Source organism: Chrysemys picta, chromosome 7 (genome assembly GCF_011386835.1).
Source record: "Chrysemys picta bellii isolate R12L10 chromosome 7, ASM1138683v2, whole genome shotgun sequence".
Classification (NCBI taxonomy): Eukaryota; Metazoa; Chordata; order Testudines; family Emydidae; genus Chrysemys; species Chrysemys picta.
In genome coordinates, this window is record NC_088797.1 from 29,390,990 (window position 1) to 29,405,026 (window position 14,037).

A 14,037-nucleotide genomic window follows, 5' to 3' on the forward strand; every position below is an offset into this window, starting at 1 on the left:
TGGGTCAGACCAATGGTCCATCTAGCCCAGTATCCTGTCTGCCAACAGTGGCCAATGCCAGGTGCTTCAGAGGGAGTCCATGGGAGGGATGTGCCCCCCAGCATGCGGTACTCAACATAACCACAAACTCTGGCATGGAAAATAGATTCCTGACTTCTGTTCCCAGATCTTGGAGCAGAGTGGGGGCTAGTGGTTAGAGCAGAGGGGCTGAGAGCCAGGACTCACTGGGTTCCAGTCCCTATTCGGCCACTGATTGTTTAGGTGAGTTCCTCCCCAGCAATCTGCCTCAGTTTCCACATCTGTCAAGGGGGAGGACACATTGAGGCCCAATTATGCTTAAATTGCCTCCACTTCAAGGGGACTGAAGCACACAGCTGACATGTGGGTGCTGTGCTGTGGTTCAGGGGCTTGGACACTAGTCATTCAGTGCCACATTAACGACAGCCCCAAATCCCAGCTTTCCTATCCAAAACCGACTCCTCCGGCTCTTGGGGGCTCCCTTCCCCCAGGCTGATCCTTTCATCCATGTGATGCAACCCCCTCTGGAAAATGAGTCCCAAGTGGGGATTTCTACCCCCCCCCACCATCCAGAGGCACACCCATCCCATCCAGGGGTCTCCCATTGGCCCCTCCAGTGAGTGACAGATCCCCTGCCATCTGCCTTCATCTAAGCGGGGGTTGTTGCCCCCCACGAATAGCTAGCTTGCTTTCATATTCCTAGGGCAATGTATTGGGGAGTATAATACAGTTCCCAGCCCACCACCCAATAGACACCCCCCCATTCAATCTACTGTGGGTTATCGGGGTTCCAATGTGTCATTTCACCCACCCGTTGGGCCCCCTGATACTGAGGGGGGATTTTACTGCACACACCTCTCCCTGCCAGCGTTAACCCCAGGGGCTGAGAGGAGACTTTATTGCATGAAAGGAGGAGAATGAGACAAGTTGAACAGCAGACGCTGCTCTCATACCCTTAAGGCTGCGAACACCCCCAATCCCTTTCTTCCAGAACCAGTCCAGAAAATAATGCACTGCTAACCCTCCTCTTCTTCCCAAAAAGGGAGCGACGAGGGTGGGATTCGAACCCACGCGTGCAGAGCACAATGGATTAGCAGTCCATCGCCTTAACCACTCGGCCACCTCGTCTCTCATGTTGGGCTTAATCTGCCATCCCAACCATACCCCTGAGTGTGTGTGCGCGAGGGCAAGAGTGCACAGGACGGGGAGGGTCTGTGTGTAGGGAGGGTTGATTCCCCCTGCGCTGCCTTTTGCACACACCCCCTTGCCCGGACAGCCCCCGCTTCCTGTCCCCCCTTGCCCCATCCGAGCGGGACCCCGGATGCAGCCAGGGGCGCATGAGCCCGTCCCGGGCAATGGTCAGAAAACCACCTCCCGACACCCCCCCTGCGCCCCCCTGTCCCTGGCGGGCGGGGCGCGGTGGCGAGTCGGCCTGCAGTGGCTCCTCCCTAGGGCAGGTGGCGCGCTGCCGCAGCGACGGGCGCCTCCATTCCCGGCCCCCGGCCGGCTGCATGGAAGGGCTGGGAGCTGCAGCCGCCCGCTGCCTGCGCCGGTCCCCCCTGGCGAGCATGGGCGCAGCGCGCCGGGCCTGAGCGGGGAGCCCCGGCCGCGGCCGGCATGCAGGGCCCCGCCAGATGCTCCTTCTTCAAGGCGCTGCTGTGGGCGCTGGCGCTGGTGGCCCTGCTGCAGCTGCTCTACCTGTCCCTGCTCTCGGGGCTCCACGGCCGCCAGCAGCGCTCCCGCTACTCGGAGCTGTTCGGGGGGCGCCGGGGCGAGGCGCCCGGCCGGCCCAGCGAGCAGCAGAAGGAGCAGCTGAAGCGCGCCCTGGCCAGCGGCGGGCGGCTGGATGCCAGCGGCCAGTACCGGATCTACACGGACATGCTGGGGCCCCCGGAGCGGGCGGGGCGGGCGCCCGACCTGGTGCTCGCCACCCACACCAGCCTGAGCAACCTGCACCAGCTGCAGGAGCTGGTGGGGCGCTGGCAGGGTCCGGTCTCCGTGGCGCTTTTTGCGCCGGGCCCCGCCGAGGTGCGGCTGGCCACGCTGATGCTCTACGCCTTGGGGGCGCTGTGCGGGCCAGTGCGACAGCTGGTGAGTGCCCACCTGGTGTGCCACTCGGGGGACCTGGCCGCCTTCCCCGAGTTAGAGGACCGGGCGGAGTTTGCCCGGCTCAAGGCCTGTGGGGATGTCTTCGCCAAGCTGGCACGGGCTGGGGCGGGCCGGCGTAACTATGCCCTGGGTGCCAACGCTTCGTACCCCAACAACCTGCTGCGCAATGTGGCACGGGGGGCAGCCACTGGGCACTACACGCTCGTGCTGGACGTGGACATGCTGCCCAGCGAGGGGCTGCGTGAGGCCTTCCTGGCACTAACTGCAACCTTGGGTGCTGAGGGGCCACCAGGCGTCTTCGTGGTGCCCGCCTTTGAGATCCGGCACACCCGGCGCCTCCCAGGTGCCAAGGCTGAGCTGCTGCAGCTGTATCAGGTGGGGGAGATCCGGCCGTTCTACGAGGAGCTCTGCCCACGCTGCCAGGCCCCCACCAACTACTCACGCTGGCTGAACCTGCCTCCGGGCAGTTCCCTGAATATTGCCTACACCGTGGAGTGGAGGGACCCCTGGGAGCCCTTCTACATCAGTGCCAACTCTGTGCCACCCTATGATGAAAGATTCAAGCAGTATGGGTTCAACCGCATCAGCCAGGTACCTGCCTCACCGGCATGGGGAGGCATTTGTGCCATGGGAGCCAGCCCCAGATATACGCCCAGCCACCCCAAGAGATGGAGCAGGGTGTCTCTGACCCGGGGGTGAAACAAGTCTGGGAAGTCTCAGCCGGGTGCTCTCCTGATCACTGGGCACCTCAGGCCATGCTCACTGAGCCTCATAGAGGGCACCCGAACATGGCCCCATGAGACACATGGGCAGGGTGTGAGGAGTGCATATTTCCTTCCCTGCAAGGGGGCTCTGGCCCTGATCCAGGCCTAGCTCAAGAGTACTTGGTGGCTAGTGGGGAGAGACAACACGATGTAGGGGACGTTGTGCTGCAGAGAGCAGGTGGGGGGTTCAGTAAGAGGCACTCTCACCTTGCAGTCAGTGCTGTTTCCAATACCCAGGGCTGCACCAGGGGGTGTTGTACACCCTGAAGTGGCATCTGTCCAATGAGATGTAAAATGGGCCTTGGCCCCTTGTGCTCACTAGTGACCATTTGTCACTTTTCCTACAGCTTCCATCCAGTGGAGAATTTCCACTTCCTATCCTGAACTGTAGTGTTCTGTGAAGCTGTGAAATAGCCCCCACATCCTACACTGCATCTGAGCACCGGGTGAGGGATCCCTGTATAAAACAGCTCTAATGCCCCACCCCGGAGGCGGCTGCATAGCCCCTGCACCGCAGAAGTGGTTGCATCTTAGCACTGGATGAGGGATTCCTGTATAAACAGCCCCCACACTCCACTCTAGAGGTGGCTGCTTTTCAGCCCTCAATGTAACAGAGTGTGGGACACTTTGGAGTCTGGTGGGGGTTACCCTGGTCTCCTTCACAGCTCTCCTGTCCCCTTTCGCAGGCATGTGAGCTCCATGTGGCCGGATACAGTTTCTCAGTGCTGAACAATGCTTTCCTGGTGCACAAGGGCTTCAAGGTGCCGAGTGAGTTCCATGCACAGAAGGATGCCGAGAATCAGCGCAACAAGATGCTCTTCCGCCAGTTCAAGCAGGAGCTGAAGCTGAAGTATCCTGGCTCACCACGCCGGTGCTGATGGTCCTGCCGTCTCCGGCACAGCTCCTCAGCCCTGCCTTCCCCATGACCCTTCATCTGTAGCTTTGGTGTCAGTGTTTTTGGGGGGCCCTGCCCAATCTGGGCTTGGAATGCCCCCTCCTTTCCATTGAGTCATTAATCTCCACATCGGACAGAGGTTTATAGTTGGGGGGAATCTTTCCAGCCACATCACACTGGATCCTTCACCTGCCCCAACCTGTTGCTGGGGCCATGGAGTCCTGTATCCCCATCCCTCAAAATACTTCAGCATTCTCCTCCCCCACTTTCCTATTGAACAGCAGGCTGTCAGAACAGAGGACCTCCCCCCAGCCTATTGCCTGTCTGGGCAGAGGACAGCTGTTTCCTCCCTCCGCAGCTCCCTTGTTATGATTCTTTCCCTCCTTGAGCAGGGAGAAAGAGGCTGTTCTGGACTCAGCAGCCCCCTCTCCCTTTTTGTAGGTGGTTATGGGGTGGAAGCTAGTATAGGGATTAGAGAAGGGGGTGGGGAGTCAGGACTTGTGGGATCTTTCCCTAGCTCAGAGAGGAGAGTCTAAGGGTTAAAGAATGAGGGGCTGAAATTCGGGACTCCTGGGTTCTGTTCCCAGTTTTGTCACTGATTCTATTTGCCCTCCACCAAGTCCCCTCCCCTTTCTGCACCTCATTTTTCCCCTTTGTAAAATGGGAATTAACGCAGTGACCTACCTCCTGAGGGCAGGGGGCATGAGGCTTAATTTATGAAGATGCTCAATGCTGCTTGGATGGGACTGGCAGAGTGCTCTTACCCCACTGTAGGAAATGGCCTGGCATTCAGTCCCCCTGAGTGCGAACCTTGGGTTAGAACAATAAAGTACTGTGGAGGCCAGGGGCGTCTCCTCATGGCTGTGTCCTGCCGTGAGTCCTTTCTGTGGTGCTGGGGGCAGTGGCTGGAACTTATCTATCCCGCACAGAGCTTGGCTTACTAGATATAGCACTGGTAGGTGGTGCTGACTCCTCAGTGTGCCAAAGCAGGGACCCTCCTGCCAGTGCTCAGGATGGGGCGAGAGGAGCTGAGAGCCACACAGCTCTGGCTTCTCTCCAGGTACTTGGGTGATGGGGGCAGTCCCATGGGTGCCATGACAACATTGCAGTTGGGCACCATGGCAAGGGGCCAAAGGTACTGTGCTAAGGCTGCGCTGGGACTGGGTGCCAAGTGTTATGGCAATGCCATGACTGGTGCTCTGGCAATGCAGCAATGGCGCTGCACCAGGTTGTGATGACATTGTCCAGGTGTCAGCAGGTCCCATGGTACCATGGCAACAACCTGACTGGGTGCCATGGTGATGTGTCACAAGCAGGTGCCATAGCAACACCAGTTCAGGGGATTCCCCTTAGCCCAACTTTGGGTGAATGTCGCTCACCTCACGCTAGGCTGTGGGCCTCCTTTTGTTGCCATGGGAACATGCCCCATCCTCCACTATCCCATAAGGCTCAGCGCAGTGGGCAGCTGGGAACTATAGAGGCAACGGCGCTCTGGTTAATTGGTCTCCCTGATTGGCTGGCAGAGGATGGGGCGGAGCCAGTAGGTGTGGAGCTTCCGGGTACGGAGAAGCGAAGCGCTTACGGGAGGGAGGCCGCCGGCCTGGGCTCCCCGAGGTACGTGGGGCTCAGAGCAGCGGGAGATGGATTCGTCGCAGCCTCCCTCCATGGGGTGCTGGGTGGTGCATTCCCAGCTGAGATCAATGGAAGCTGAGCTAGAGCAGAGCAGCCCAAGGGGGGAATTCGCTGTCTCCCCTGCTTCTGGAGCTTGTTGGTTCCATCCCCATTGAGTTCAAGGGAGGGCAGGCCGGCTCATTGCAACCCCAGGGGGAGAACTTACAGTGGCGGCCGGCCCAGACCATTGCAACTCAAAGGGGAGGGTTGCGGCCCTCGTATTGTGGGTGCTCAGTGATCCATTCCCCGTTTGAAACGCACTGGGGGTGCAGACCATTGTAGCCTGGGAAAGGGTGCCGTATATCCTGCTATCCCCCATCATGGGAACCTGAATGGCACCTTCCAAAGCAAATTCAAAGGAACTGGGAGAGACCAAGACATCTCGGGGGGTGTGTGTGTGTGTTTGTGAATTGTGCCCTCCTGCTGGGAGGGGGGGTCAGTGGTACCTTCCCCAACACGGAAATAGAGCAGACAATGTCAACTGGAGGGGGAAGTTATAGTATTGGTATGTTCCTCAGTGCTCTCGAGTGAGCAGAAGATGAGATATTTCATTCCCATCAAGGGGTGGGGGGAAGAGCATTGCACATGCACCAATAAAGCCAGCAGGGAGCTGGGTCAGACTATGGTTACAGAGTGAGCAGGGGGCTGGGAGCCAGGACTCCTGGGTTCTGTTACTGTCTCTGCCTGTATTCCCAGCCTTAGAGTCCTGCTCCCTGCTAGCTCCGGTGCCCCATGGGCCTGGATTGGGACCCGCTGTGTTGGCGAGGAGGGAGCTCCAGGCTCATGGCAGCAGAACGCCGGGGTCGCCATGCTGACTCCGCTGAGGCTAGCACCCATCTCTGCAGTCACATCACATGTCACGACACCATTGCAATAGCAGCTACCAGCTGATAGCACCTCGCTCCCTGACAGAGCGAGTGGGTGGCTTTGTGGGGCTTCCCCCAAGGTGGCTGCACATCACAATGCAGTGAGAACAGGGAGTCGTTGGCTCTGGTCTGGCCCCGTGGCAGGAGGATGTGGGGGAGAGGGAGAATAAGACACAGGGCCTGTCTCCTCTAGGAGACGTTGGCTCTGATCCAGCCCCGTGTGATATGTATTCAGGGCCCACATGTGGAACAAGTTGTCAGGTCTCAGTGTTGTTCCCAGTGGAGAAGGCAGTTACTTCCTTGGCCAATAGGAAGCCTTGGGGCTCAATGGGCTATGGAGACTGGGGTCCACTAGTTGAAGTAGCCCTGGGGCTGGGGTCTTGGCAGGGCTTGGACATTGGCAGGGCTTGGAGGTTGGAGCTGCCCCCTCCAGACCCATGCTCTGGGCACACAGGGGGTCCCATGGGTTGGGGGGCAGCTGTCCCTGTCCAGGGCCCCTTGCTCTGCATATGATGGAGGAGGGCAGTGGGGGGTGCAGTGAAGTAGGACCCTCCCAGGTCACCTGGCAATAATCCCTGCCATTGATCATCCAGAGTGCCCATGCCGGTGCATCCGGCGCCCAAGGAGGCGGAGGAGATGGAGGGGGACGGGGACTCGGCACCTGAGCTGAATGGCGAAGAGGAGGAGAGCGAGGAGGAGCATAGTGCCAGCCCTTCTGAATCAGAGGAAGAAAGCTCAGGTACTGGGGTGTGGAAGGGGATTTGGGGTGGGGCTTGGCCCTTCATCACAGAGCGGTACTGGGGTGGGGGGTGGCCGTGCTTCCTGGGTAAGAGCCATGGCCCAGCCAAGTTGGTGTCCTCTCCCCAGACTCCTGGGTTCTGTTCCCAGTTCTGGAAGGCGAGTGGGGTCTAGTGGGCTATAGGGGGATGGGCCGATGAACCAGGACTCCTGGGTTCTATTATCCCCAGCTGTATGTGTGCCCCTGGGTGAGTGTCCTGACTCTGTGTGCTTCAGTTCCCCGGGTGGTCTGTGTGTGTCACTATGCCCATGGGTGAGCATGGGCTGGAAGATACATGTGCTGTGCCCTACAGAGATGGACGAGGAGGATTGTGAGCGGCGCCGCAGCGAGTGCCTGGATGAGATGTGTGACCTGGAGAAGCAGTTTTCTGAGCTCAAGGAAAAGTGAGTCTCTTGTTGGCTTCCCCATCCCTGAGGTGCCTGTATCTCAGTGCCAGGCGAGGGATCCTGGGACAAACTGTCCCTGCACCCCACCCCAGAGATTGTTGTCTCAGTTCTGGCTGACACAGTGGGCTGGATGGGGCTGGACAGGCCTGTGCTGTGCGGGGGGTGGGTGGGTGGGCACAGCGGGACCATGCTGGGCAGGGCTGGGTGGAATGTGGGGCGGGGCTGGGTGCAGGCTGGGTGGGGTGGACAGGGCTGTGCTCAGTCCCTGCTGGTGCACCCTGCAGGCTATTCAAGGAGCGGCTGAACCAGGTGAAGGCCAAGCTGGAGGACGTGGCGTCAGGGCGGGCGGCCGAGTACCTCGACCCCCTGGGTGTCCTGCAGAACAACATGAAGATCCGCATCGAGGTGGCTGGTGAGCTCCTGGCCCTGCCCATGTGTTAGCTGTATCCCCTGCTGCCCCACAGGGGATTGGTCCCACCGCTGAGGAGTTGGGGTGCCAGGGCTCAGTACCAGGGTGTGGGGGGAGAGTGGCTATGTCCCCTGGGCTGTCATGGTCCAGGCAGGCCTCAGAGGGCAGTGACCAGCTCTAAGGGAGCAGCAAGGGTTGAAGGCTCAGGAGCTGGGGGCAGTTGGGCTTGGAGGGGAAATGACAGGGCCCAGATCCAGTGTGGGGAAGGAAGGGTTCAGGAGAAGGGATGATGGATGGCGGGTGGGGGAGCCTGTGGGAGAGGAAGCGGGGGGAGGGGATTCAGGAGAGGCATGGGGAGGACTCAGGCCTGTGGGGTGGGGTAGGAATTCAGAGGAGGGTGCTGGCAGGCAGCCCTGGGAGGGGACTCAGGGGTAGAGAGATTCAGGCAGGTGGAGGCAAGGCCCACCTGTGGGAGGAAGGGGTGGGGCCCAGAGAGGGGAGTTGATGGCAGGGCCCAGAGGGCAGGAATTTCGCAGGGTCGTGGGAGTGATGGAGTGAGGCTGGCAGGGCCCGGACTGGTGGTGGTAGGAGGGCAGGGACTTGGACTGGGAGCCTCCTGGGAGGCTTGGGGTTAGCCAGGGTGGGCATCTCGCAGGGCTGTGGCTGGGCATGGAGGCAGAGGGGCTGGTGGATGGGCAGGGGTCACTGGTCCCCCCTCTTGCAGGCATCTACAAGGGGCTGTGCCTGGAGGTGGTGAGGAACAAGCACGAGTGTGAGCTGCAGGGAGCACGCCAGCACCTGGAGGTGAGGGCCCCCATGACCTCCCTCTGCTCCTACCCATTGCTGAGGTCCCCTGCAGGCCCCCATCTACCCCTCCACGCCCCACAGGGCCCCCTGCGTAAGCCCCCCCGAGGTGCCCCATGGACTGCCCTGCTCCCGCAGACCCTCCATCCACTTCCCAGCTCCAGATGCCACATCCTGTCTGAGCCCTGTGGCTGACTTCTGCACCCCCAGCATTCCCAGGGAGCACTGCGGGAGGGCCAGGAATGGGACCAAACGAGCCGGGTGGGAGGCTGGGAGCCCACAGCCTGGGGGTGGGATAGGGTCTGGCTGCGCCTCCAGGGCCTCCCTAGTGTTCTCTGTGCCAAGGGGGTGGGTCCATCCTGGCTGCGCCCCCGACCCCATCCTGTCCACACAGAGTGAGAAGCTCCTGCTCTACGACAACATGCAGAGCGAGCTGCTGGAGCGAATCCAGCGCCTGGAGGATGATCGGCAGAGCATCGACATCACCTCAGGTCAGTGAGCCCCAGGGCCTCCCCCAACTCCCCTCTCCCACTGCCGTTCTCCACGTATCTCTGCCTCCTGGCCATCCAGAGTGCCTCTAACCTGCTCTCACTTCAGTGTGCCCCCACAATCATCCCCAGTTTGATGCCCCCTGCCACACCGCTGCTGCCCCCCATAGGGTCCCTCCCACCATTCCCCAGAGTCACACACCCCTGCATCCCCATTACAAAGGCAGCTGTGTCCAGGGTCGCTGCACCCCATGGATCAGACCAACGGGTCCATCCTGCCCAGTATCCTAGTGTTGTTCCCACTTTCTAGCTGTTCCTTTGCTCCATGTGTGAGGTGAGTTTGCTGGGTCTCATCCTGCCCCACGAGGGACTGGGCTCACTGCCCCCCCCCCCCCCCCACTCCTGGCACAAACCACTCCGCTCATCCCTGTCCCCAGAGGGCACTAACTTCCCCTGCACTGGCAGCCCCAGTGGAGAGAGAGGATTGAGTCCCCTTTGCCCCCCAGAGGCATCCCTGTGGGGCAGCGGGGAGGGGGAGAGTGGGCTGCTGCCAAGCAGGCCCCTCCCCCAGCCCGGTGGGAGGGACTGTCCTCTGACCCTTGTCCTTTCCTCCTGGGTTAGAGTGGTGGGACGACAAGCTGCGCCCCAAGAACAGCCTCAAGAAGTGGGATCCCTTCCGGCCCGCCAAGAGGAAGAAAGCGCCGCTTGTGTCTGATATCCTTACATTGGTATTCCCTCCCTCTGCTGGGCATGGGGCAGGGACCATGCTGGTGTCCCCCCCACCGCCCCCACACACACTCTGCTGGTATCCCCCGGCTGGCCATGCTGGTATCTTCTCCCCCAGAACAGACCTGTCCCATCAGTCCTGGCCCCTGACCCTTCCAGTCCCAGTGGTGATGTTGGGGAAAAGAGGGGCTGGGATGTCTGACCCAGGGGCTCCCCTCTCTGCGGTGCCCTGTGGCAGGGAATCCGGTTGGCTCCTGCCTGGCTGGCTGCTACTGTCCCCCCCCCCCCCCATTCTGATGCTGCCCCCTCCCCAAGTTGGTGTGGGAGGGAATGGGGCTAAATGATCACCATGGTTGCGTATGGCTACATGCCCTTAACATGCCCCTCACGCCCCTACATCGTCTACATGCTGCGGGACATCGACATCCTGGAAGACTGGACGGCCATCAAAAAGGTGAGGCTGACCCACAGGACACCTGGGTCTCTTAATAACCCCCTTTCCCTCGCACACCACCTGCCACCCCCCACAATGCCTGAGTCCCTGAAACCCCATCCCCCCGCCCCGCACATCCCTCCGCGACACTGCAGGACCTCTGAGTCCCTTAATAACCCCCACTCCCTCACACACCCCTGGCCACCTCACACAATGCTTGGGTCCCTTAAGCCCTTCCCACACACACATGTCCCCTGGCTGCCCCACAGGCTGCCTAGGTCCCTTAATAACCACCCCTCATACACACCCTTAGTTGTTCTGCAGAATAATAGTCCCCCTTCCTAGCTCTGCCGTTTGGGATCAAACATGTGGAAATGGGATTATTTTCATATGTATTCTTAATATGCCCTTTAAAAAGTCACCATTAGCTGGGCCAGGAGCTGGGAGCCAGGATTCCTGGGGTCTGTCCCTGGCTCTGGGAGCGTAGTGTGGGGGGGGGGGGGTCTAGTGGGTTAGAGTGATGGGGAGGGTGGGGCTGGGAACCAAGACTCCTGGGTTCTATCCCCAGCTCTGGGTGGAGAGTGGGGACTGGGAGTCAGGACTTCCTGGTTCTGTTCACTGATGCTGAGTGAGTCCCTTACCCTGTGCCTCAGTTTCCCCATCTGTCTCACAGGCTAATGCTGCCATCCTTCCTGGGGGACCAGCATGGGTGGGGTCTGCATAGCTCTGTGAGCAGCCGCAGGGGGTGGAGCATGATCCCTGCGTAAGCCCCTTTAATCGTCTTGTCTCTCCCTACAGGCTAAAGCAGCCGTGTCGCCCCAGAAAAGAAAATCCGATGGTAAGAGTTGGGGAAGGGATAAGATATGGGGCATTTCCTCTCTAGGGGCACCAGCTCCAGTCTGGCTCCAGGGCAGAGAAGTGGCTCGCTCAGGTGTTCAGGAAGTGGGGTGCAGGGTCTTTCCACCTAGGGGTGCTGGCTCTGACCTGAATCCCAGTCGGGCCCCTCCTGCCCCTTCATGGCTCCTCGCCTGCCATCTTGCTGCCCTCCACCACCCTGCACAGATCCCCCTTGCCACTTCTGGTCTCCCCCAGTGCCTCAACCAGGACACGAGCTAACCTGGTCCAGCAGCTGCTAGCAGGGCCCATCCTCCGGGCAGGTGACCCCCCCCTCACCCCCCAGTATGTGGGGCTGTGCCTGCCCCCCCAGCATTGATCACCTCCCTCCCCCCAGTGCTGGTGAAGGTGGAGAAGCCGGGCGCCCAGTTCTCAGCCCGCTGCGAGGACGGGCGGCTGCATTATGAGGGTGAGATCTACAGCAAAGGGCAGAGCGTCATCCTGGAGGTCGGGGACGAGGCACCCGCGCAGTGAGTGGCCATGGACTGGCTGGCTGGAGGGAATGGGGCCCGGGGCCTTTTCCCTTGAGGAGGCGCTAGCTCTGATCCAGACCCAATGCGGGGGACTGGCTGGCTCAGGGGGACAGGGAATGGGATCGGGGCTGTTCTCTCTATGGGGGGTGCTAGCTCGGATCCAGCCCCAAGGCAGGGGACTGGCTGGCTCAGGGGGACAGGGAATGGGATCGGGGCTGTTCTCTCTACGGGGGGTGCTAGCTCGGATCCAGCCCCAAGGCAGGGGACTGGCTGGCTCAGGGGGACAGGGAATGGGATCGGGGCTGTTCTCTCTATGGGGAGTGCTAGCTCGGATCCAGCCCCAAGGCAGGGGACTGGCTGGCTCAGGGGGACAGAGAATTGGATAGGGGGCCGTTCTCTCTATGGGGGGTGCTGGCTCCAATCCAGCCCCAGGGCAGGGTCTGGCTGGCTCAGGGGGCGGGGAATGGGATACAGGGCCTTTCCCGTAGGGAGTGCTGGCTCCAATCCAGTCCCAGGGCGGGGCGGGGGGACTGACTGTGACCCCTGCTCTCCCCCGCAGGGCAGTGATCACGGCTGTCAGCACTGGGGAGGTCTGGCTGCGCCGGGAGGATGGCACCAAGACCAAAATCTACGTCTCGCAGCTGCAGAAGGGCAAGTACTCGGTGCGCAAGGCCTGAGCGGGCCCTCTCGTGGCTCAGCCCTGCGGCTCGGCACAGGCCTCCTCCTGGAAACCAATGGCCCACGGACCCTCCCCGGCGCACCGAGTGGCTGGATTTGCTCTCCCCTTGCACTAGGACTCAGATGGAGAGGACTCTGGGGCCCTGCCTGGCGGGGTATTCCCATGGCCAGTGCTCCCGCCTCAGATCCCTGCAGACAGGCCAGCACGAGGCTTCACCGCTCGCTTCCCTCGCTAGGACTCTGGTGTTTGTAGCAATCTTGGGGGGCTGCACGTAAACCCCGGTGCCTGGGGCTGTTGTGCCCCCCAGGGAAATAGGGGTGCTGGTTCCAGGGGCTTCAGCAGGAAAAGCCCTGGGCCTCGGCCAGACCCCTGGAAGCGTTCACATTAAAAACCAAGTGAAACATACAAATCTTGGCCCTTTGATTCATTTCAGTGTATGCTGGGAAGTGGGACATGGGGCTTTTCTCTTCTGGGGGACGCCAACTCCGTTCCAGCCCCAGGGTGGGCTGGGGATGGGGGGTGAGTGGGGTGTCCCCTTGCTGGGGCACAGAGGGTTCCCAGCTCTAAGCCAGCAGCCCCCCCCCCTCCCCAGCTGTGTGCGCCGTCCCTTGTCTCTGAGCCCCTCCAGAACAGCTGGCCACAACCCCTTGGGGGGGGGGTCACTACAGCATCAGGGCATCCCTACCTCCAACCTGCTCTGATTCTGGGACGCACACCCTGGCTTCTTTCCCCCAAGTGGCAGCACCTTTGGGACCCCCCCAACTCTCCCAACCCGCACTGTTGCCCCTTTTCCAGCCTTCCTTTCCCTCGGGAAAGACAGGGCCCCTCACAGTCCGTGGCCAGGCCATACTGCTGGGAGCCGCTCATGTGGCCGACAACCTGGGGGCCTCGTGTCTGGGCCGTGCCCATTCTCAGCCAGGCCTCCCCCAGCACACCAAGAAGCGCAGCTGCCTGCACCCCTCCAGCGCTCCTCAGCAGAGCAAGGGGGAAAATGAAAATGGGGGATCCTTCCCGTCCCTTCTGCATGAGCCCAGCCAGAGCTGCACCCCAACTTCACAGGCTCTGGAGAGACTACAAGGGCCTTAGAGTGAGTGGAACTGGGTCACGGGGTGGGTGGGGGGATCTGTCACAAACCTGGGAATCCCACCCCGATCTTGGTTCTACCCCATGCTGGACTTTCAAACCCTCCTGCCAACTGCCCACAGGGGGTCTCTACTAGTCCCTCCCCACATTGGGGTTTTAGCCTGACACCCCATGAGTTGTGCAGAGAACTGATCTCCTGGATTCCAGCACCCCACTACCCTCCCCATGGCTCATCTCCCTTCTCTGCATGCCCAGCTGATTGGGGTCTGGGATCCAGGACTCCTGGGTTCTATCCTCAGTTTTGGAAGGACTGTGGGGTCCACTGGGTTGGGGAGGGGGGTGCTGGCTGGAAGCCAGGACCCCTAGGTTCTCTTCCCAGTTGGCTGTCTGACAGTGGCAGAGTCCACGCCCCTGTTTGTGCCTCAGTTTCCCTCCTCGTAGTGGGAGCCACTGTGGCCTCCCTGATGTCAGGGTGAGGGGATAGGGCATCCGGGCAGGGCTCTTAGGTGGGGGCTGGGGACAGATACAAAACCCAAGATA

The 14,037-nt window shown here is 60.9% G+C and overlaps 2 protein-coding genes and 1 non-coding gene across 3 annotated transcripts; 2 read left to right on the top strand and 1 right to left on the bottom strand.

Annotated features, from left to right (window-relative positions):
* Positions 1 to 1,064: 1,064 nt before the first annotated feature.
* On the bottom strand, positions 1,065 to 1,146 carry TRNAS-GCU (transfer RNA serine (anticodon GCU)). Its single transcript has one exon. It is a non-coding gene; the product is annotated as a tRNA-Ser (tRNA).
* Positions 1,147 to 1,481: 335 nt separating this feature from the next.
* On the top strand, positions 1,482 to 3,919 carry B4GAT1 (beta-1,4-glucuronyltransferase 1). The gene is made up of 2 exons (XM_065551076.1): positions 1,482 to 2,718; positions 3,578 to 3,919. The coding sequence occupies exons 1-2, from the start codon at positions 1,636 to 1,638 to the stop codon at positions 3,767 to 3,769; spliced, it is 1,275 nt and encodes a 424-aa protein (XP_065407148.1). The 5' UTR covers positions 1,482 to 1,635; the 3' UTR covers positions 3,770 to 3,919.
* Positions 3,920 to 4,955: 1,036 nt separating this feature from the next.
* On the top strand, positions 4,956 to 12,823 carry BRMS1 (BRMS1 transcriptional repressor and anoikis regulator). Its single transcript, XM_065551075.1, has 11 exons — positions 4,956 to 5,400; positions 6,917 to 7,062; positions 7,415 to 7,505; positions 7,793 to 7,920; positions 8,642 to 8,721; positions 9,116 to 9,212; positions 9,831 to 9,923; positions 10,325 to 10,389; positions 11,167 to 11,206; positions 11,600 to 11,732; positions 12,295 to 12,823. The coding sequence occupies exons 1-11, from the start codon at positions 5,000 to 5,002 to the stop codon at positions 12,410 to 12,412; spliced, it is 1,392 nt and encodes a 463-aa protein (XP_065407147.1). The 5' UTR covers positions 4,956 to 4,999; the 3' UTR covers positions 12,413 to 12,823.
* The last annotated feature ends 1,214 nt before the right edge of the window (positions 12,824 to 14,037 follow it).

Coding starts and splice junctions, on each gene's coding strand:
- B4GAT1 (XM_065551076.1), top strand. CDS start 1,636: ATGCAGGGCCCCGCCAGATGCTCCTTCTTCAAGGCGCTGCTGTGGGCG. Junction 2,719..3,577: donor GGTTCAACCGCATCAGCCAG/GTACCTGCCTCA, acceptor CCCCTTTCGCAG/GCATGTGAGCTCCATGTGGC.
- BRMS1 (XM_065551075.1), top strand. CDS start 5,000: ATGGCGCTGCACCAGGTTGTGATGACATTGTCCAGGTGTCAGCAGGTC. Junction 7,063..7,414: donor ATCAGAGGAAGAAAGCTCAG/GTACTGGGGTGT, acceptor TGTGCCCTACAG/AGATGGACGAGGAGGATTGT. Junction 11,733..12,294: donor GGGGACGAGGCACCCGCGCA/GTGAGTGGCCAT, acceptor TCTCCCCCGCAG/GGCAGTGATCACGGCTGTCA.